Consider the following 23586-nt stretch of genomic DNA (forward strand, 5'->3'; position numbering starts at 1 on the left):
AGCACCGTTTTTGTGCAAAATCACCTTAAGGGCGCTGTAAAAATATATAATGCATTTCTACAATGCTCTATGTTATTACATACTAACTATATCCCTAATACACAGCTATATGTACAATGTATTTGATTGATGAATGTGATGCTAGAATGTACATATTATGTTATTACTCTTATTTATGTATATTTTGTACAGGCAGATAATATACAGTACCATACTTACCTGGTAGGTCACTTGAGATTAACACTGTTTTTTGTTTATTATAGAAATTTAAATACGGTTCACACACACAGGATATAATTGGACTTTCTGGTATTTATTCCAATAAGAGGATTATTTTGAATAGCCCGCTATTTCGGTAGATGTTACTTTTGAAGCTGTCATTTTTTGACATTTGACAAGTAGAAACTACGCCATTAATAAAAATAGAACGATACACGCTTCAACAACGCATTGAAATTATTAAAATTCACTTGAGTGAATCAAATGCAAATCATCTTGAGTGATGAGGCCCATTTCAACCTCGGTGGCTTCGTCAACAAGCAAAATTGTCGCATCTGGAGCTCGGAAAACCCAAGAGTTATTGTTGAAAAGCCTCTCTATCCTCAACGTGTGACTGTTTGGTGTGGTTTATGGTCTGGCGGAGTCATTGGACCTTACTTTTTCGAAAATGAGGCTGGAGCAACAGTTACGGTGAATGGATTGCGCTATCGAGAGATGATTAATGATTTTTATGGCCGGAATTGGATGGTATTGATCTGGACAACGTTTAATTTCAACAAGACGGCGCTACGTGCCACACAAGCAACGAAACCATTGATCTTTTACGATTGAATATCAAAATAACACCTCTTATTGGAAAACCCTGTAAATGTTTATGTTCTTTAATTAGCGTATTTTACGAAAGGAAAAGAAAATTTTATGCTGGGCGGTACTACAGTACAAGGTTTTGATCAGAATACATCTTCCTAAATGTGATTCGTCCCTCAGTATACTGAGGGACAGATTTATCAGACAGATTTCGAATAATGTAAATCCAATAAGAAAATTGTGTTGTGACATACATACCTTTGAGACGTACACAACATATAGCGCTATTCCACAAGCTTAATTATAAAACAAATGCAGCATCTAATTCGCCAATTAACCGAGTTCTTCATACTCTAAATGATATTTTTCTAAACAAAAAAAACATTGACATTTTTTCAGATTCACTGCTTAAATTCAAATGTGGCATCATGTCAATAATATAAACTGTTTAATGCGCATACATACAGACACACACACACAAACACTCACACATACATTACACACATATATAGTACACACGTCACCTGGTAATTAAGGAATAAACATACAACTTAGCAGAAATTACAAGGAACCATATCATAGGTACCCAACATGAAGTATATAATTCCTATATATATTGTTTCGTCACTGTAAATCATGTACTGTTTGTTTCCAGTGGCGGCCGGTGGTCAAAATATGTGGGGGTTCACCGGATTATAACATTAAGTCATAAAATAAATTAAATAAAGGTATATACCTATTTATAAAGAAGTTCTATTCTCTGCTCCTTTTGTTTAACGAAGACCTCTATCAATGCTTAACACTGATAGTGCGTTCAGTCTGTCCTGACTCAACGTGTTTAAAAAAGATTTTATTCTTTTCAACGTTGAGAAACATCTTTAGCTTTCATCTGAGGTCATTCCAAACGTCATGAATGGCGCACAAAATTTTTAGTAATTTCACAGTCTCGCGAAAGTCTTCTAATAAACAAGTACTATAAAAAGTTGTAAAATTGATAAAGCGCCGTTAGCTTTTGTCGCGGGCGTAAATTGCACAGAGTTCATCTTTTACTGAACTTTATTTAGGAAGTCATACGTTTTAAGCGTCACATTGTAATCATGTTCTGGGAAATTTGACCTTTATCGATTTTTATTAAATAGCTCATTATGGTGTTTAACTTAGGCACGGTAGCCTGAATCCAATTGCATTCTGATGTCAACTTTTCCTAAAACCTTTAAGCTCAAAACTTTTTGTAAGTGTAAATGACAAGAATTATGTTTTTTGATTTTTTCAGAAAGGTGAGTTACATCAGTAACACCGCTGATTGTCCAAACTGAATCAATATCGTAAATTAAACACTTAAAACAAAATAAACTATTCAATTGATCACATGCACAGAGCTACGAACCTTTGTTATACATTGCTTTGTTAAATGATCGAGTAAACTTCTTCGATTCAGATTTGCACTCTTGTTTTATTATCAGTTCGGTGGACCGGCATTTTTTATTATCACTTTGTTTTCAAAACTCGACCTATTGTTTTTAATATATTCCACATTCAAACTCATTCTTAATTTATACGTTGAACAATCACAAAAGTAATCATAAATTAGTATAACCTGCAATTGATATGCCTTATTAATAATTGATATATAAGATCGATATAACCTGCAATTAAACTTTAAAACTTTCGCAGAGTAAGAAAAGTTTTAAATTCAACAGACAATGCCCATTGCCCGGTAACGGTGAGTACTGACTGAACTGATAATAAGTAATCTGACCATCACTCATCTCTTAATGACATGTTTTATCCTGTACGCTTGTATCGAAGAAGCGGAACATTCGCTGAAAAATAGCAGATGGTAAATTGAAACCACGATATCGACAATAATATCAAACATACGCGTTTTAGTTTAACTTTCTACTGAATAAACCGTTCCTTCTGATGTGGTGGTAAAACCCTGAACGCCGTCCTTGATATGGTATTATTTGCAAAGAATAGTATGAACTGGTATGTACCCACGCTTTCGACTGTTCCACAGAATATGCTACAAAGCAGTTAAATTTTGGATCGCAATCGAAAACGAACTGCTACAAACATTGGCACAAGTCAAAGTCGGTCTGCACGTTAAGCGCGCTTCATAAGTAGGTACCTTTTGTAGATATTATAACCGAACCGAATTTCGTATTGTGATTAGCCATGTTGGAAATCTTGTTGTTTGTTCGGCGCTCGGGAGCACATATTGGCTGGCTGCCACTGTTTGTTTCTATAATATAAAATAAAATTAATTATATTTTTTAAAAAAACTTAACCATATTCAAAAAAATAAAACAATACTAACTATAATAAAAAATAAAAACAATAAAAAAATCTGGCGAGCGCCGTTCGTTTGTTTATCTTGTATAACGCAAACAAGTCAAAAGACGCGAGCAGTGTTCGGGTTGTCGCGGTACGATACACGCGCCGTCCGCGAACACCGCTCGTTCAAGAGCATTAAGTGGTTAAGGTTATGAGAGCTTGAGGCATGACTACGAAATTCAAACAGATGGAGATATACAATTTCAGGCAAGTGTAAGAGAGACAGACCGCATGCTAAATGGTCTAGAACCAAAAGGTACTAAGTCAGTGGCGCATTTAATTCCATTTAAATTTGTATGGAAGAAACACACTTCTAGTTATCTTCTTTATTCTATGTTGAAAGGATATTAGCTAAATTACAATTTGAGGTTTTACTCAATAAAAGTTATTCCGAAAAAATTAATATATGTATTTAGTTCCCAGATCTGAATAGTTAGTTTTTTCCAATGCAGGTGGGGACACCGTAGTTTCACTATTATTTTAACTTTTGGAAAACCATTTGTGCACCAACGACAAGAATTTTTTCCCGCCAACAAACCATTCATGCGCTGCTGGCATTGGAATATCGCCCTAATAATTCAAATGTTTTATTTAGGTGAAAGTGGGCTTCGTCACTCATTAAAAAAGTGAGGTTCTCATTTTGATCGATCAGTGCTTCCATCTTACGTGCGAAGTTCATTCGTTGTGCATAATCTCCGGGCTGTAACTGTTGCACAATGGCCAATTTATAGGGGTGAAAGCGGAGATCCATATGCAAAATTCGCCTTACCGAACGATCACTGAGGCGAAGTGCAGCAGCATGTTTCCGGACAGATCGAGTCGGACTGCGAAGAAAGGCTTGTCGAACGCGTTCAACATTTTCAGGAGTTCGAACTGTTCGCGGAGCTCCTCTTGGTCTTCTGTAGATCAGTTCACCACGCCTGCAAAGTGATTCAACCCAACGAAGGATGGTGTTTCGAGAGGGAACAGCTCTATTCCGATGAATGTTGAAGTGGCGACGAAACTCACGCTGTACGACGGTGACTGACTCATTATTTCGGACGAAACAATCATAGGCGAAAACGCGGTGCTCCACCGTCCACGGCTCCATGACGACAACTGGTAAAACAATGCTAGGAACTAACGAGTCAAGCGACACCCCCCCACCTCTCTCGTAGATGGAGGGGGAGAGTACTACCCATCTCAAAAACGTCCATTCTCTCTGCCGCACCCTGTATATATTATTTTCAATTAATTAATTAAAGATCACAAAATGAATTAAATTAAATTTAGTTGCGAACGCCGGGATTTGAACCCGCGACCTCCAGATTAGTATTCGAGAGCCTTACCCCTTGACCACGGAGGATCTCGGCTACGGCCGGTCCTGATCCAAACGACTCCTGGCGTTAATTAAACCTCAAGGGTGCTGTGCTAGGTGTTAGGTAGTCTCAGCTCCTTGGCAAGCCGGCGCTTGGAGCGGACTGCTCCAACTGCGCCTGCACCTACCATTACCTACCACTAGCTGTGGATAGTTGAAACTCTTGTGCACGTATTAAAAGTAAGGGACAGGAAGTAAAATCAAATATAAAAAAAAATTTCACTTCCTAAATGTTTAACACATTCCTATATTTTATTTATTTAATCGTATATTTACACTATATAATTATTGACAATAAATTTATGAAGCGTTACACTCATCACTTATATAATTTTTCTTACAATATAAATAAAATTGTTAAAAAAAAAATTTTTATGTATGTACATTAAAAGAAAGTATAAAATATTTACAAGGAGTTTTATGATTAAATAAATTTAAATACATACATAATCACAAATATAATTCAGTATTTTTACTGACAGCAATCCAGCTTGTGCCCAATTTACATGGGCCAGTCAATCTGTCTTCATTATGTTTCTCGATTTAAATCATTTATGAAAACTTTTCGCACAACGCTGATGAGAATATTCTTAACTTTACTTGTAAAGTTTTCCAAATGACTGCATACAGATTGACATACTTAATTATGCAGGTGGCCAAATGAAGAACCATAGATTTCAAGATTTTTTTGACAATTAAAAATCTTATAAAAATTTCCGATTAAATTGATAATTCAAAGCTTCGTAGCTCATGTTGGAAATGAGTTAATCGGTTCCATGCTAACTCAACACAGTGACTATTCAACACATCTTAAAAAAGTGATATAAAGTCATTAAAAACGTAGAAAAAAAATAATAATTTTAACCTAACCTACTTAACCCAGTTAATAAAGTTTTTGTTTCATCACTTTCCATGACTTTATATAACTTTTTAAAGATGTGATGAATTATCATTTTGATGATTTATCCGGTCACCGAGTTAAACATGATCTTGTCGTTAGGATTGTGCAAAAAAATATATTTTTTTGTTTTCCAATTGCTTCTGGCTTTCACCTTTCAAGAGTTTTCTAGGCCATCTTTTCAAATTATGGAGAGAGGGATGGTGAATTTGTAATTCAATTTTGTATGGGCAAATTTCAAAATTATATGGAAGATTGTAGTCAAATTCAGACTTAAAAGAAGCAATTTTTAGATAAGGCTCGATAGAATAGGATATTTGTTTAGAAAGGGACAACCAAATAATAAATGATCTAAAGTTCCCACTTCTTACTTCTGATTTTAATCAAGACAAACATTTTTCTAATCTGACAAATTGCACACAAATTGTTAGGAAACATATTTCATATCAGCCAAAATAACTTGGGCATTAGAAAGAAGTCCCTTAATGGATTTCCAAATAAATGCAATTTTCCACACTCGAATCTAAAACTAATGAATGATTTGCTTTCATAGATTCAACTAGCATAGGTTGTGCAACTAGAGTTAACCCAAGCAACACACATTTGGGCCCTGAGCCAAACGGCGCCTGTCACCAATAAAAACCTCAGGCGCTGTATTAGGAATTATCAGCGCCTTGGCAAGTCGGCCTTAGCACTGCTCCAATTGCGCCTACACTGGGCCGGCCTTGCTTACACAGGGATACGCATGTATGTAACTGATAGTCATGTTGCGTACTCACTCGCACCAGTCATTGTCGCAACCAATCATTGTTAAATTCTCAAAACATTAAAACTACAATGCTTTCATAACCTCACTCAAAACCAAACAGTTGCCATAGCTGTCATTTTGAAATCGTGTCATTATTTATCGACTGTTTTCTTCTTAGAGATGATTTAAAGCACACATATTGTTACAAAATGTCTTGACATAAGTTTTGCCAACATAAAATATATGTACTTGAATCGTCGAGTATCAGACACTTGCGTATCCCTGTGGGAGAAGGGTCTCAAAATTGTGAGTATTTCTGTATATGTACACACTTCCAACAGCGATGACCTTGCCAAACATCACCGAGAAACAGCCTTTTGTCTCGTTTATGATATTTATTATTGTTTTTAGTGAGAAAGGTACAAAAATGTACACTGACCAAATTTGAATATTCTAAAAGTTTACGAGCGAATACTTTTTATATATTGTGAACGAAATTTCGCAATTTGACTGGAATTTTCTTTTCCAATGTCGAATAACGAGTTTGGAACATGCTGTATGAAAGCAATGCATCTGTATAAGTGCTATGTTTGGGTCAACTCTAGCTGCGATACCTAAAAAGATCCATTATCATAAAACCACCTCAGCTTCCAATGCCTACAACAATGTTGTAACAATAGTGTCGATAAACCATATACATATTTCTGTATAGCAACAAAAAATATTATCGATTGTATGTAATAAATTCAACAGATCTGTTTTTAAAACCAACAAATACAAGGCTATTTTCATTAATCATGTCAATATATAAAAATAGTAAGATTAACAGTTGAAATGTTACTTAAAGTAGCTTTAGCAATGTTTAGTGAACAGGTCCGATAGCCAGGTGCTTTCCAATATTCTTTCTCCTTCAACAACATTCCCCATGCGGGGGTGCCATAGTTCCACTGGTTCCAGGCAGATGAAACTTTTGTGTGGTGCCAAATTAGAGCGAACGCTTGTTGACGCAACTATACGCATCTCCCTCTAACATATTTTCCTGATTTCCTCCACCCACCTGTCCCTGTTTGACAGTGTGGAGTAAATACCTACATCAGTGACATTACAAAAATTGTACAAACCGGTCTTTTAAGAAAGCCTGTGAAGTGCTCCCTCAGGGCCATAATATAATTGATTGATTCACAGATAAAATTTGCAACTACAGCGCAGTTAGCATTGTTTATTTCAAAGCCGTTTAGTAAAATTTTTATTTAGAAAATTAAGTTACTGAATTATTTATCTTACTCTCAACAGCTCTGTATACAGGGTGTATCAGCACGTACTGGAAAGATTTTAACCCACAATCAGCATATCTGGAGTAAAAATATATAAGTAATTTTGCTGTCCGATGATATTTTTTCAATTACAAAAAAAAAAACGCTGCCACTGAACACACTGCCATGCGTCACAACAAATAAGCGTAATATGTCGTGTCTGTGTGGTGCTGCTGGAACGAGACAGAGTGCGTATCATATGATGATCATTACGCTCACTGGCGACATGTGTTTTTTTTTTAATTGAAAAATATGATCAGACAGCAAGAAGACATAATAATCGCCGGTGAAAATCTTTTTTCGTGCGGATACACTCTGTACTTTACATCTATACAGGGTGTATCGGCACATACCCGACAAACTTTAACCAGCTATTCCTTAGCACATTTGGAGTAATAAATGTTATGAGCACTTTGCTGTGCGGTAACATTTTTTTTAATAAAAAATTTACTATTAATATTTTCACCACATGTCACCACTGTTTTATCCTTTGTCAAAGTTTGAAAACCCACCTGGCAATATTTTATTCGAGTTTTGTTGAATAATATACGTACGTACCTACATTAGCGCGCTTTTACGATCACAACGAAATGGCATGGCACCATTCGTCTCATTTTTAGCTATTATTATTTAGTATGTATGAAAGAGCGAAGACGCTTTTTGACACACTTGCTAATAACAGCTGTTGAATACGAGAAACAATGCCAATGACAGAGACGGAGTGTGGATTTTTTTATCATTTTTTTTTTTAATTAAAAAAAAATGTTACCGGACAGCAAAGTGCCCATAACATTTTTTACTCCAAATGTGCTAAGGAAAAGCTGGTTAAAGTTTGTTGGGTACGTACCGATACAACCTGTATATTAGAAGCAAAACACATTTGAAATTTTAAAAACTCCAAGTTCTGCAGGGGCTAGCGATTGAATCGTTAACGCCCCTCTCAACCTAACCTAAACCAACAGCATTCCTTTTATTTTTCTTATTGCCCAGTTGGCCAATCTCCCAACATGCTCTATTGGGGACCTCCGTAATGGAGCGGTTAAGATACTCAACTATGAATCCAGCAAATAAGCCACGCAAAAACTTGCAGTTCTATTTTCAACTGTACATATTTTAAATCTGTGTAGCAGTCAATGTGCCAAAAACAGAAAGTTCCGTCTTGGCAGGAAACGGTCATGTGTATCACTTCTGTGCGTGTGGAATTCTGGAAAACGGCTATTGCGCTGGCGGCTCCACGTTTGGTTTGTCATTGTCCTTTTCGCTGTCGTAGAACTCGTTCTTGCAGTCCACCATCTTGTCGGCGTCGTCCTGGCTGATTCGCACATCCGGGTCGGGCTCCTCTTTTACGCATTCTTCTTTCTTAAAGGCGTCACCTGAAACATACATAATATAAATACATTGTCAGATTGTCCAAAATATTTTGAATTGACGAGAAGAAACTGAAAAACCACAACAAGAAAAAAACCGTGCTGTTAAATTTAACAATTTATGATTTATTGATGCGAGTCTTGAATAGGCTATGATATTAATTAAATCTGATGGCGAAATCGAAAACTGAATACCCGGAAATCTCTATGGATCGAGTGGTGTATCGGTCGAGGATGAGATTTGAGTTGCCTGGTCTACGAAATTCATACATCTATGGTAGCTCGCTACACCGTCCTCCATCACGGAACTCGGGTGCCGATGATCGAACCTTTCTTGAAAAAGTAACCCAATCATGTTGACAGGTGATAATGAAGAGAGAATGGACAACCATTCAAATTCGTTATTTGTATTCCTATAGTTGTATCGCATTCATGCAGTCTCTATCATACAAAACCTCAGTTGCACATTCATTACAATAACTGTATTCAATAATGCTTATTTGGGTATTGTGGTGTTTATTGTCAAGTTGGATGAAAAGTCCAAAAAGATTTTAGCAGCTGTCATAAGTGATAAAATTTAAATCGTAACTGGCACAACAGAATCAGACATACCTGGTACATGATGCATTTGGACGCTGGGTGCATTTTGGCACATCTTTAGGTTGTCATAAACGTGTTTTGTAATTGCTTCCAAATACTGTTTGCTGTTGGCGTTATCTTGCCTGAAAAAAAAAACACAAATAACGATAAATTTGGCAAAATGATTAACCGTTTTTTTTTTAAAGAAAGACAAACATTAATATGAATAAAAAACAATATTTTAAAAATCTCCACTGTGAAATTTGAATGCGTTAAACAAAAAAATATCTCCCATACATTTTTAATACAATAAAAAGTGCATTTACGAATCACATGGGCGTCAATTTAAGCGATCAACAGTAATGTTTTTTTACAGACCTTGGACTATAGTATACTCTTTTACATTACATTGCATTGCAAAACCCCTGTATGTAGCTCGGTAGAAAATTATTATTATTATTAGAAGTGGTTGTTAAAAATGTACGAACCATTAGCTAAGTTCACCACCAGTTACTTTACAGGCTCCTGCCTACCACCTAGCGGTCAGAGGTAAAACTAGGGCTAACAGATGAAACAGATGTTTTGCTTTATCAATTGTTTACAATTAGCTTGTCAATGTGTGTTACTTGGTTAGTTTATAAAAAGCCTCGCCGACTGGATTTTTCACTTCTTCTCTCCTATAAAATAGTAACAAGCAGTCATTATGGTCGACAGACCATTAGTAAAAGTGTTTTGTCCGGGTCGGGAATAATTTAACTCTTTGTAACATTAAATAAAGTGAAATGCAGTTTTGTGCAGTAAAAACAAAAAAAAACAAGCGTCTGTTATTGAAGACTTCAGTGTTCTTATTTGAACTTCAAACAGAGAAATAAAATCAGATGACACTCTTCTATATGCATAGAGGTTTATCTAACCTTGAATTGTGAAACAAATCGAGATTCATTAAGATTAACATGTTTTTGTGCAGATTTAGTATTTATTTTTTTGTAGATTTAATTTTTTCTAGCATACCAAATATCATAGTAAGTGAAGCTGATGTCTCTTTGTTACCTATAGATAAATATCATCCACCTCTCTCTATTAACATCACTAATTTCTTCCAATTAGATTCTTTGAAACCAAGTGCCTCTTATCACTACAAATATCTTAATGGTGACTACTCTAATATGAACAAATTTCTTTCCCAGATTAATTGGTCAGTACTATTTTTAAAATCTGATATTAATGACGCTGTATTTAAATTTAATGAATGCGTCTCACGCGCTATAGATTTGTTTGTTCCTAAGGGATGTTACTATCAACCCAAGTTTCCAAATTGGTTTAGCTCAAAACTCAAACAGTTAATAATTGAAAAAAAGAAAACTCATAAGCTATTTAAAGACACTGGCAACTTAAACTTGTATCGAAAATTTTCTCATTTAAGGGAACTGTCCAAAATCGAATCAGCCAAATGCTATAAATCTTATGTAGAAGTTACTGAGTCAAAATTACTGCAAAACCCTAAACAATTTTGGCAATTTGTTGCGCAAAAGCGTACTGATAATGATCTTCCTTCTAGTATGCACTATAATGAAACTCATGCTACTAACGGTCTTGATATCGCCAACCTTTTTGCCAAACACTTCTCCTCTGTATATTCTGGTGCCTCATGCAACATCCCTCCACTCAACTATGACTACAACATTGACTTGAATGATTGCCAAATCTCACTTGTAGAGGTTTACCAATCTTTAAGTAAACTTTCTAACAAAAAAAGTACCGGACCTGATGGCATTCCAGAAATCTTGCTAAAAGAATGTAAATATTCATTATCTAACCCAATTTGTATGTTGTACAACTTATCACTCTCATCTGGAACATTTGCTGATTCATGGAAAATTTCATATATTCGACCCATTTTTAAGTCCGGGAACAAGTCAAACATTGAAAATTACAGACCAATATCAATTATATCTTGTATTCCAAAAATGTTTGAGTCGATAATTACAAAGAAAATCACTCCTATATTCAAAAATGTTCTGATTGATGAACAGCATGGATTTAGATCGGCGAAATCTACAACAACTAATTTATTGTCCTTTACAAATACCATTGTTAAAGCCTTGGAAGACAACACTCAGGTTGACGTACTCTATACTGATTTCTCCAAAGCCTTTGATAAAGTAAATCACTCGATTCTCATGGCCAAACTTTATGCTATAGGCATTAGAAACCCGTTGTTATCATTCTTTCGCTCTTACTTGAGCGATAGAAAACAAAGGGTTAAAATAAACAACTTTGAATCCTTTAACATTGACGTAACGTCCGGCGTTCCCCAAGGAGCTCATTTGGCCCCGCTTCTCTTCAACCTTTTTATTAACGACATCACCAAAGTTTTTTCTCATACACGCTTCTGGCTTTTTGCGGATGATAATAAGATTCTTCAGATAATTAAATCCTACCTTGACTGCTTACATTTTCAACGTGATATTGACTCGTTTAATAATTGGTGCAAAATAAACTGCATGGAACTTAATGTTGATAAATGTAAAATTTTGTCCTTTTATAGAACCAAAAAACCTATTCAGTTTGATAAACAATGTTTGTTTATCTACTGTAACATCTATCAAGGATCTTGGGGTCACTCTAGACTGCAAACTTTCTTTCCGTGACCACATTAACAACATTGTTAACAAATCACTTAAACTACTTGGCTTTGTTCATAGAATAACCTCTGACTTTAAACATATAAGTACCCTTAAAACTCTTTACTGCTCGTTAGTTCGCCCTCACCTTGAATACGCTAGTGTTATTTGGTCTCCTTTCTATGCTGTCCACATCTGTCACATAGAATCCGTACAACATCGCTTCCTACGAGGAATCGCTTGGAGGTTGGGTCTTGAAAGAGGAGAGTACTCATATGATGAAGTTGAACAAACTTTAAACATTTCTTCTTTGGAGAAACGTAGAAGGGACACTGATCTGATTTGCATATTCAAGATTATCAATGGTATTACAGACTCACCTGCTTTGTTGCAACTTATCCAATTCAACATCCCTTCCCGTAGACTCCGAAATAATGAATTGCTGTTCGTCAATCAACATTCTACCAATTATGGATACCATTCTCCTTTGTCCAGAATGTCGAGACTTGTCAACTCACTGTCAAGTCAAAGCATTGAATTTTGTGGTATATGCCTAAATGACTTTCGACAGTCAATACGCAATGTCTAATTTCTAATGCCCTTTGAACCATCTTCATGCTTTGACTTATTATTATCTCCCATTCTTACTTTTATATTATTATTGTCATTGTTATTGTCTTCGCTCCTCATTTATATATGCTCTCCTTTCACTGTCATCTCTGTTTATAAAACTTATTCGTGTTATTAATATGTTGTTAATGGACTATTTGTCCGTAAATAAATAAATAAATAAATAAATAACAAACCTTGTGGCTATTTCAGGATGCAGCGTGAAGTCGGGGGCGAAGTATTCTAGATATTCCGTGTACGGGAGTTCATTGGATATGTTCTCATCCACCAGCAGGGACGTCTCATAGGTCCAACACCGCGCAACGTTCCTCAGGGTATATCTGCAACAATCCACAAATATACACACACTGCCTGATAGGCACTACTCCAAATTTGAATTCAATACCAAAAGAAATAATTCTAATTTTACTATCTAAATACAGGGTTTTCCAATAAGAGGTGTTATTTTGAATAGCCCGCTATTTCGGTAGATGTTACTTTTGAAGCTGTCATTTTTTGACATTTGACAAGTAGAAACTACGCCATTAATAAAAATGGAACGATACACGCTTCAACAACGCATTGAAATTATTAAAATTCACTTGAGTTAATAAAATGAAAATCATTTTGAGTGATGAGGCCCATTTCCACCTCGGTGGCTTCGTCAACAAGCAAAATTGTTTGGAACTCGGAAAACCCAAGAGTTATTGTTGAAAAGCCTCTCTATCTTCAACGTGTGACTGTTTGGTGCGGTTTATGGTACGGCGGAGTTATCGGACCTTACTTTTTCGAAAATGAGGCTGGAGCAACAGTTACGGTGAATGCATTGCGCTATCGAGAGATGATTAATGAATTTTTATGGCCGGAAAAGGATGGCATTGATCTGGACAACGTTTACTTTCAACAAGACGGCGCTACGTGCCACACAAGCAACGAAACCATTGATCTTTTACGATTGAAAATCAAAATAACACCTCTTATTGGAAAACCCTGTACTTAGAATGCTAGATGTGATTTCTGTTCTGCTTACTATCAAGAGTGCTACATTTGATCTCAGTGCAATAGATCAATATGCATGTGACACTTTATCTTTTCTGCTTACTACTAAGAGTGCTATATGTGATTTCAATGCAAGAGGTCAATATCCGTGTAGCATTTTATCTATTTTGCTTACCCTCCACCGCCGACAACGAGCGTGGGCACGTTGAGCTCCTTGACGAACCTCACGCACTCCCCGTGTCCCCGCGTGGATAGCGAGAAGCAGCCCAGCCTGTCTCCGGCCAGCGAGTCGGCCCCGCACTGCAGCACGATGGCCGTGGGCTTGTAGAACTCCATCACGTTGGATATCACCGGCTTAAACACCTGGAGACCAACAAATTTGTCAAGATCTGGCAGTCACAAATGCTAATTTAGCCATCATCAGGGAAGATGTGTTATATGTGATAACACATCTGCCATGATGATGGACACTGCAATGCTGTCCGAAACGTTGGCTAAAGAAGGAGTTAGCGCAACACGGCATAACACCCCAATAACAAATAACAAAAATACTTTTGGCCGTGAAAATCTTAAATCATAGTAGGAAATAATCTCGCATTGATGAAACTATATTACTCATAATGTGACATTATTAATGGATTAAAACTGAAAAAATAACACAAATATATTGAATTATACTAATGTAATAGTGAATTGGTTATTAGAAGAGAAATTATTATTAAAAACATGATTTTAATCACACATGATAAACCGATGCGGTCAATCTCTCCGGGAAACTGGCGCCAACCGCCTACTGAGCAAGCGGTCCCGTGCGTCGCCCCCATCCCGCGCACCGGCTCCCTGCGCCACGTCCCGCTCCTACCTCAACGCCATGGGCCACGGACCTACTACGCCAGGCGTTGCATGAACATAAAGGAGAGGGTAAGGATAATCATTGACTCCGCAGGATTACAACAGCCTTGGCCTTGTGATATCATCCCTGGCCTGTGCCCCCCACGCGCCTAGGCCCTCATCAACATCATCTCTGGTTTGCACCTTGGCCCTGCATCATCTTCGCCTGCATCTCCCGTGCAGCGAGCATATCCAAGCTCGCATCATCTGTCGACCAGGTCAACCCACCTTCGGGTCGTGTACCAGAAAGACTCAACATCATCCCCAGTACTGAACACCATCTACAAGTCTGGTCTCCACCAACGCAGTGTTGAACCACCAACTTCATTGCCTCGACCACTTCACCACCATCATCTCCGCTTAGATCTGGCATCGATCTTCGAACTGGGGAATTCGCCGATGACTACATCCACCGACAAAGTGTCGATCTTCGGCTTGTGGAATTCAATAATGTTATAATATAACTTACGACTATGACTTAAAACTAGAGACTTGAGACTAACACACTTATTTAAATTTATAAATTACATATCGTTACGATTACTGCCATTGTTGTTAGTGGTAAGAGAAAGTATAAAAGCTTTAGGGCCTGATACTCCAAACGCTATGTTAAGGCGATGCACTACGTTGTGTAATATTTTAAATTGAGCCGCTATCAATAACAACCCTTACGTAGATGGCGATAAGGTTTAAATTTCCGCTTAACACCGCCTGTTTTAATTTATGCAAGAAAAAAACATGGCCAAAAAGTGCCTTTTATTTTATTTTGTGGATGTTCAGGCATAAATATTTAATTTTTTTCCGATCATTTTATAAATAACTTAATTTGCCACATTATACAATAAAATCATAACCGAAAATGGGTTCGTAAGTAGGAGATTTTGAACTTTAAAGCAGTTTTCATAGGCCTATACATTATTTTTTTCTGGGCTTATAAAAAGACTTATCTAAAAAATACTCGATATTTAATGAAAGCATCTGAAACATTTCTAGGCGACCAAATTTTCAAACCAAAAACACATGATTTTGCATTACTACGTATGGCATCGCCTTAAGTTGTTGTTTGAGATTAAAAATAAAGGGGTTATGTAAGTGTTTACCTGCACGTAGCTCTGATCGTCTATGCCCTCCTTGAGCGGCACGTTGACAGAGTAGTAGCGTCCACTCTCGGCACCCATCTCGTACATGTCGCCCGTGCCGGGGAAGAAATAGTTGCCGTACTTGTGGAAGCTGACGGTCATTACTCTGTCCGTAAAGTAGAAGGCCTCCTGCACTCCATCACCGTGGTGCACGTCAATGTCAATGTAGAGCACGCGTGGGTGCTTCTTCAGCAGCTCCAGGATGCTGATCACAATGTCGTTCACGTAACAGAAACCTGGAATAACCACAATACATTATCAGGGCGAATTTCTAGATTGTTGTGAAAACTGTTTATTTTTGTAGAAATGATACCGTGTTGCCCTCGTTAATCCTCTTAACCATTGAAATGCCCAACTATTTGACGGCCGGCATAGTCCAGTGGTAACGCATTGGACTGCCATTCCGAAGGTCGCGGGTTCGAACCCGGCGTGCGCAAATAAATTTTATTTGATTAATTTGTGTTATTTCACAATTAATTAATTAAAATAATATATAGTATATTTGCGGCACGTTCCAGAGTGGAAGATACTACCAGTATCGCCCTGGTGTAAGACCACCATTCAGAATTGAAACGTTGCTCCAAATGGCTTTAGCTGTGTTTAGTGACTAGATCTGAATAGCCAGGTACTTCCCCACCTTCCTCTTTCCCTTCCCCACTTACCTTCAGCCTCACAACATCCCCCAATTGGGGATGCCATAGTCTCACTGGCTCCAGACGGGAGCAGTTGGGACTCTTGTGAGGTATTCACTATAAAAAAAAAAATAAAAAAAATAAACTAAATGGAGAGCGGCCCGCCATGCGCCGGCTGACACTATTTTCGTAATAACTTACATGTGTTTTGCAAAGTGGTGATTTTGTAAATTGTACTGTCTTACCAGATAATGTATATATATATTTTTAATAATTGTGTATATCTTCCTACGTAGTTAGTGAACTATAGTATAAATGTTTTCTCTCTCTGATTTTATAACAAATACTAGCTGTACCGTTCCACGCGTTGCTGTGACTCAGTCTGTCTGTGCAGATAGATAAACAATAGCGCGTTTTGCGTTTACGTCCAACAGATGGCGCTGTTTTTCAAAAAAGCATGTTTTCACCTGTCACAGGTGACATCTATACAGGGTGTATCGGCAAGTACCCGAAAAACTTTAACCAGCTATTCCTTAGCACATTTGGAGTTAAAAATGTTATGGGCGCTTTGCTGTCCGGTAACATTTTTTTTCATTAAAAACAAAAAATAAATTAAAAAATCCACACTCCGTCACTGTCATTTGCATTGTTTCTCGTGTTCAACAGCTGTTATTAGCAAGTGTGTCAAAAAGTGTCCTCGCTCTTTCGTACACACTAAATAATAATAGTTAAAAATGAGACGAATGGTGCCGTGCCATTTCGTTGTGATTGTAAAAGCGCGCCAACGTAGGTACGTACGTACATTATTCAACGAAACTTGAACAAAATATTGCCAGACGGGTTTTCAAACTTTGACAAAGGATAAAAAATTGGTGACATGTGGTGAAAATATGAATAGTAAATTTTTTATTAAAAAAAATGTTACCGCACAGCAAAGTGCCCATAACATTTTTTACTCCAAATGTGCTAAGGAATAGCTGGTTAAAGTTTGTCGAGTACGTGCCGATACACCCTATATAATACAGGTATATAAAAACACATGCGTATTTGAATGCAAAGTTGTGTCGAAATTTTAAAGTAACCGGTGAAAAACTTTCGGAGATTTACAATTTTGAACAAACGAACATTTATATAGAAGATAGATAATAGTATAATAAAGATGTATGAAAATACTCTTGAATTTTATTATATTTTCAAGCTAATTCAGCGTTCTTCACAGTAAAAATAAGTCATCCGAGGCTTTCCTGAAAATAAATTCCCTGTCATGACTTTTGAAAATCTGAATTATGACATTTGAGACGGAATTCGCGACACACTTTTTTCACAGATAAAATAAATATGTTTGCAAGTGATGAAATGACAAGCTAGAATAATATTAGGACTAGCAGTTAAAAACCAGCTCCGCGGGTTTTTTTCTGCTAGGCCCTGCGGGCGGCTCTTGGTTGGGCTTCGCCCATTTGTTTGCCCAAGTGTTATTAACAACAGTTACATTTAAAAGATAGATATTAGGACATTCACAGAGAGAGGGTGAGTATATATATTGTTAAAACACGGAACAGGAGGGAGTTAATAATAATAACATGCTAAATTTACGCATAATAAGAATGACAGTTGTTTGAATAAATTAAATTTTACGTATTTGTGATGGATTATTTCAAATTAAACACTATTATTGACTACATGTCTACAACTGATATTAACTGTTATCTTAGGTACCTAATATAATTAGCTCATAGGAGACTTGCAGTGCTTAAATATGTGTTACAACCGTCAATGACTATAAGTTGAATCAATATCGTTTAGTTTGTCACAATTAAAGATAGTTATAACAAAGTTGACTTAAATAATAGATTATTACATATTGATTAATTGTACCCGTGTTTATGAATAAAAGGAGGGTAATTGTGGGATGAGATTAGCAGTCGGTTTAATTAAAAGGTGTTAATTTTACTCCAACTGGTGGTAATTCTTTACCTACAACTGTTACTGTATCTAATAAAGTTTAAAGTTAGATTATATATACAACATCATCAGGAGAGTAAAAATCTATATATAAAGGTAGATTATTACAATATAGCGCCCCTGAGGTGATATCTCACAAAAGCGGCGCTATGCAAATTGTCAAATAAATAAATATAATGTTTACATTTTATTGTGTATACACCGAAGTCAAAAATTAAATATAGATTGCAATTGGGAAAGAAGGTGTGGAAGGTGGGGGGAGGGGTGAGAGTAGGCTGGGTTTATAATAATTAGGAATTACAATATCGTTAGACGGGAAAGACCAATTGAGTGGGAAAATATTTAAAAGAATTATATTGTATTTAAAAGAAATATTTTATTAAAAGAGAGTTTATAAAAAAATTCTTCTATCTATCTATTTCAACTATCAATTTATTAGAATAACCGTTATTAAATGCTATTTGTCTTATGAATATATTGTTTTATGGTTATATGCTATTTGTTTTTTTCAGGTCTTAAAATACTTCACTATAAATAATTTTGAAATTTTAGAAATGAGGAAACGTGTTAATATAAAAGCAGATATAATTAATAAACAAAAAAAATATATAAATAATAATGAAAAAAGCCATTACAAAGTGATAAGTTTCGAGAAGAAATCTTCTTATTAAACGCTTGTTAATCGTAAGTAGTCAAATATTGTGAGCTGCATATTTAAATATTCGCGCTATTCATTTGGTTCGTTTTTATACCGCCAGAGGTGCGCTCTGTCGGCCATCTATAGCCGTGCGTATCGGCCATTGAAGGAACGCGTGATTTTTTTATAAACGTCAAACATAATCACGTAACTGTGGATAATTTTCATTGTAATGTAATTAATCCAATGGATTATGAACTTTCTAAAACATATTTTCTTCGATATTATCCAAAAATTATATGAGCAGAAACGATGCTCTTGAAGAAATCTCGTATTATGAGGCGATCCTATTTTAGTATGAAATCGTGTCTTAATTTTCAAGTTAGCTGAATTTACCCGAAACAGACAATTTTAATTTGACCAATCAGAGGGCCTACATCGTCCAGACGCTAGGACAATAATACTATCAAATTCATTATTTGCTTGTCAAGCAAATAAAATATATTTTAGAATGCTAGGAACAATTTTGAAGGTTGAAAATACCTTAACACGTTGAACGCCATGTAGGTCACCGGTGACCTCATAACTAAAATCGTCATTTTTCTCCCATAGCGCCATGACGGTCACCGGTGACCGCAGTTAATTTTCTTGATTTTCATGGAAAATTTTGGTAAAAAAAAAAAAGGAATACGTTTTGATGGTCGCTGATGCCATCTGAGTATTTTTTTTTTCAAATTTAAAATGGTAATTTTTTTTCATTTCCACAATGGCGTTCAACGTGTTAAAATCGAGGTATGTGCGGCGAGTTCCCAGCAAATCCGCTAGAGACATGCTATTAAGTTTAACTCCTATTAATGCGGATAGGGTTTTGTTAATGACCTTTCTCTTTGTATGTTAAAATTAATATGGCAATAATATTATATATGTAACAAAAAATATAATTTTCTTTTATTCAAGGCAATGCCGAGCTTGTCTCGTCATTGTGGCTGTGTGTGTCGTGGACTGTCACTGGCTGGATGTGCGCCACAGTACCTACACAGTCGACTCGATATTTCGTAATCTATGGTTTAAGACATAGTAAAAATAATCTATGGGTTGTGACAAGGCAGATTGATGGGAATAATTGGTAATTTCTATCGTGATTGTGATTAAGGAATTGACATAACAATTAATAACATTAAATGTCGTTTCTTTCCTTACAGGTAATGTTTTGTTACTGAATGCTTTTCTTTATGTAAATCTTGTGAGATTAGCAAAATAAACCTCTTCTTTCCTTACAGAGAAACTCAATTGTGTTTTAATTGACTGTGTCGTTCAAATCACAAGGAAAATATCATTATATATATTTCAGCAATTCAAAAATAATAAAACAATATGTTCTGCAGGACCACTGAAATTTTCAGTGTTAATGCTATACTGTGTGACACTTAAAGATTCTCTAAATAAACACAAAACCCTCATAACGCTTAGGCGGCTGCCGCTGACTTTCTGCAGCACTTTCCATAAAATAATAATTTAATAAAAGGATTCCTAGATATGTAATAGATTACCTGAGGCCTCAAATTTCTTTGCATGATGGAGTCCCCCTGACCAATTAATGGCTATATCACAGTCCTCATTGTTTAGTTGCATGGCCCCCTGCATGGAAGCCCCCGTGTACATGGAACAAAAGTCGAATAGTCCCTCAAACACAGGACAATCATCCCCCACATTAAAGTGCTGTAGGTATTTGGTGAAACCTAAAAAAATAAATTATTTAGCACCTTTTTAGTGGAATTTCATTGTAGGTACCTACAGAGATAATTTTGATAAAAATCATTCTATGTTCAAATTATTGGTAATTTTGCTGAATTCCGCTTTGCATGCAACAAATTAGGTTATTAGTTTGGGCTATTTAAATAATTTATGCATATTTCCCTATCTTCAAACTTAACTTTGATTGAGAAAAATGGAATTTTAATGCATCTTTTACCATCTCACCTGACATAAATCATAAATAGTTGTTTCTTGGGTAAATATTTACCTACGACTACCGTTTTTACTACTACAAAAAATTGCCCCTTTAGTAACACCTGCTCGCGTCCCCTTTAGAGTTATATCCCAGTTTTCAAGTAGTTTGTGGGCTACGCTAGGTTTGTATAGACTGGTTTGTGATTTAATTCTACCTAATCCAACCTAACCTAACATGTACGGAATATTTTCTCAAACGGTAGTCGTAGGTAAATAATTACCGTTTCTTGTAGTAAATAAGTTGAAACCAAGTGTAATTTCCATAATCTGTGGCTACTAAAAGTACGGCAGTTAGGGAAATATTTACCAATTATTCTAGCGTACAGTGAATGTGAATAGCGGTAAATTGAGAAAAACAGTGAGTAGAAAAGATCAAAAGTGAAATAAAATAGGCCATCATACTGTAAATGAAATTGATTGATAACTTACTCTGAATATTTTGCGGCGTTACCCTCTGAAGGAATTCAATGTATTCCTCGCTATGAAACCTTCTCATATCATGTGCACAGGCCCTGTACGGCCGGTATATCTTCATCTTCGTGTTTAGTCCATAATTCAACACCAGACTGTGAATTACTGCCAATCTATGTGGCTTCATAGGGTGCCCGGGGCCATAATGAAAGTTTCCAACATCAGCATTGTAAAAATATGACACTTTTTTGTTACTCATCTTGGGAGATTAATGATTAGAACACAGATGCGTAAAAGTATTCCTTAAGCAGCAGAATTATTAACAGAACGAAAGCAATGCAAAACAATCTTATGGTAAGCTCGAAATCTTTTATCATATCAGATTTAAGGTTAGATACCACAAACCTCACACCGTTCGGGCCGCTTTGATTTTAACGCATTTGATGAAATACTTGACGAAAAATTCATATTTTACTATTATTAATGCATCCTTGTGCAAAAAAACGATGAATTCAACTATATTTCTCTATAAAAATAAAATAAACAGCGAAACGACGCTGCGTCAAAATGACTTTTTCTGTGGATATTTTTATATTTATTTATGACAATACTTCTATGGAAATGGGCACTGAGTAAAATAATCCACGAGAAAATTCTTTTTTTTCTTTCCTTTATTCGTAAAATATATTTGTATACATTTTACATGCTTTTCGACTACCACACTAGACACACTTCCGTATTATGGTAGTCGAAATTTGTGTATAATTATATAAATGTAATACATGTTCATTTGTTAATATATTATTAATATATCTTCGCAATTAGTGTGATTGTGAGTAAGGTATTCTTAGGGAGTGAGTGAGGTGAGTGGTTTATTTATGGAGTCTTCGGAAACGATGGCTTTGATCACCGCCATCTCGATTTACAGGCCGCGCTGTAGAAAATGAACTGACAGTTAAAGATACGTTGGTTTGTTATTAATCCATGTTACTAACCTATACTAACTACACATATAAACCCGGTGCAAAAGTCAGAAAAAAAATCTCTTCAACTGTCAGTTCATTCTATAATACCCATTCACACAGAGCGATATTAGTTGATCAAGTCGGAATTGAATGACACTTGAAAGCTAATCGACAAGTGTGAACAGCCTTTCAACAGAGTTGATCAAGTTTTTAGTTGAACGAAAAGTCCGTCTACTTTTGTTATTCAAGTATGAGTCATCGTTCGATTTTCCCGCCGAATCGAGACGTGTGAACATGTGTTTCAAGTCGCTTGCAATTTTTAGTTCCCTGCGGTCCTTGCGGTCAAAAGTAGACGTTAAGCCGGGTACTCACCTAACCGTGTAACCTGTAACGTATCTGATACTGTATCAAGTGAGTACGTAGGCACGATGGCACGAGTCTACTGCGAGCCGCTCGCGGGTGGAGCGCAGTGTGCTCGCAGTGACTCGCCGACGCACAGTGGGCTGAAAATCGCCTTTCATAGACATAGAGTCTTGAATTGTCAAGGGTATTTTTTTTGGCTATAAATGGATTCTGCTGTTTATAACTATGCTATAAAATTTCGTACGAAGCAATTGCATGTACAAATGAAGGAGTTATCATTTTTTTAAGAAAAATTTTTATGGCACTGACATTAAAAATGAGGCTATCTCTGGAATCATAAGGTTGGCCATTCTATCCTTACACACAAATATACTACTATTTATTTGTATTTTTTGACATACTTCGTATTGTGGCGCAATTTTAATGCTTTTAGGCTTGCAGTGTAAATAAAATATTGTAAACTAGACAAAGCATACTCATATGTAAAGCATTTAAGCATTTTAAAATGAATCATCAACATTAAAAAGTGTTTTTTTCAACTTTGAGGATTTAAAAAAAAAAATAGCAAGTTGCGCCACAATACGAAGTAAACAAATTTAAAAGTGAATGTTTAAAACAAATATTATTTTTATCTTCATAACAAATTTTAGGGCATCAACTATTGCAACGAACAATTATTTTATAAATAATGATATCGTATTTTCTGGAACATACATACACAAACCGTGGGCGGAAGATATCTTCTATAGGCATTTCGCTTACTCGTCTACACAAGAAGAGTGTTTCCCTAGTATTTGAATACTAGGGAAATAAAATATCCTTTCTCGCTTACTCACCTATATAAGAGGTGTGTTTTCTTAGTATTCAAATACTAGGGAAACATTCTTCTTGTGTAGACGAGTAAGCGAAATGACTATAGAAATTTTCCGCCCACGGTA

At 36.0% G+C, this 23586-nt stretch overlaps 1 protein-coding gene across 1 annotated transcript; it reads right to left on the reverse strand.

Annotated features, from left to right (window-relative positions):
* Positions 1-4752: 4752 nt before the first annotated feature.
* HDAC3 (histone deacetylase 3) lies at positions 4753-21892 on the reverse strand. The gene is made up of 7 exons (XM_089645183.1): positions 21339-21892; positions 20450-20638; positions 15630-15904; positions 13814-14001; positions 12837-12980; positions 9440-9549; positions 4753-8833 (listed from the first exon to the last, which is right to left on the reverse strand). Exons 1-7 carry the CDS (start codon positions 21577-21579, stop codon positions 8676-8678), a joined length of 1305 nt encoding a protein of 434 aa, XP_089501309.1. The 5' UTR covers positions 21580-21892; the 3' UTR covers positions 4753-8675.
* Between the last annotated feature and the right edge of the window lie 1694 nt (positions 21893-23586).

This window comes from Hesperophylax consimilis, chromosome 22 (genome assembly GCF_061612785.1).
Source record: "Hesperophylax consimilis isolate HC1 chromosome 22, BYU_Hcon_1.0, whole genome shotgun sequence".
In the NCBI taxonomy this organism is placed as follows: domain Eukaryota; kingdom Metazoa; phylum Arthropoda; class Insecta; order Trichoptera; family Limnephilidae; genus Hesperophylax; species Hesperophylax consimilis.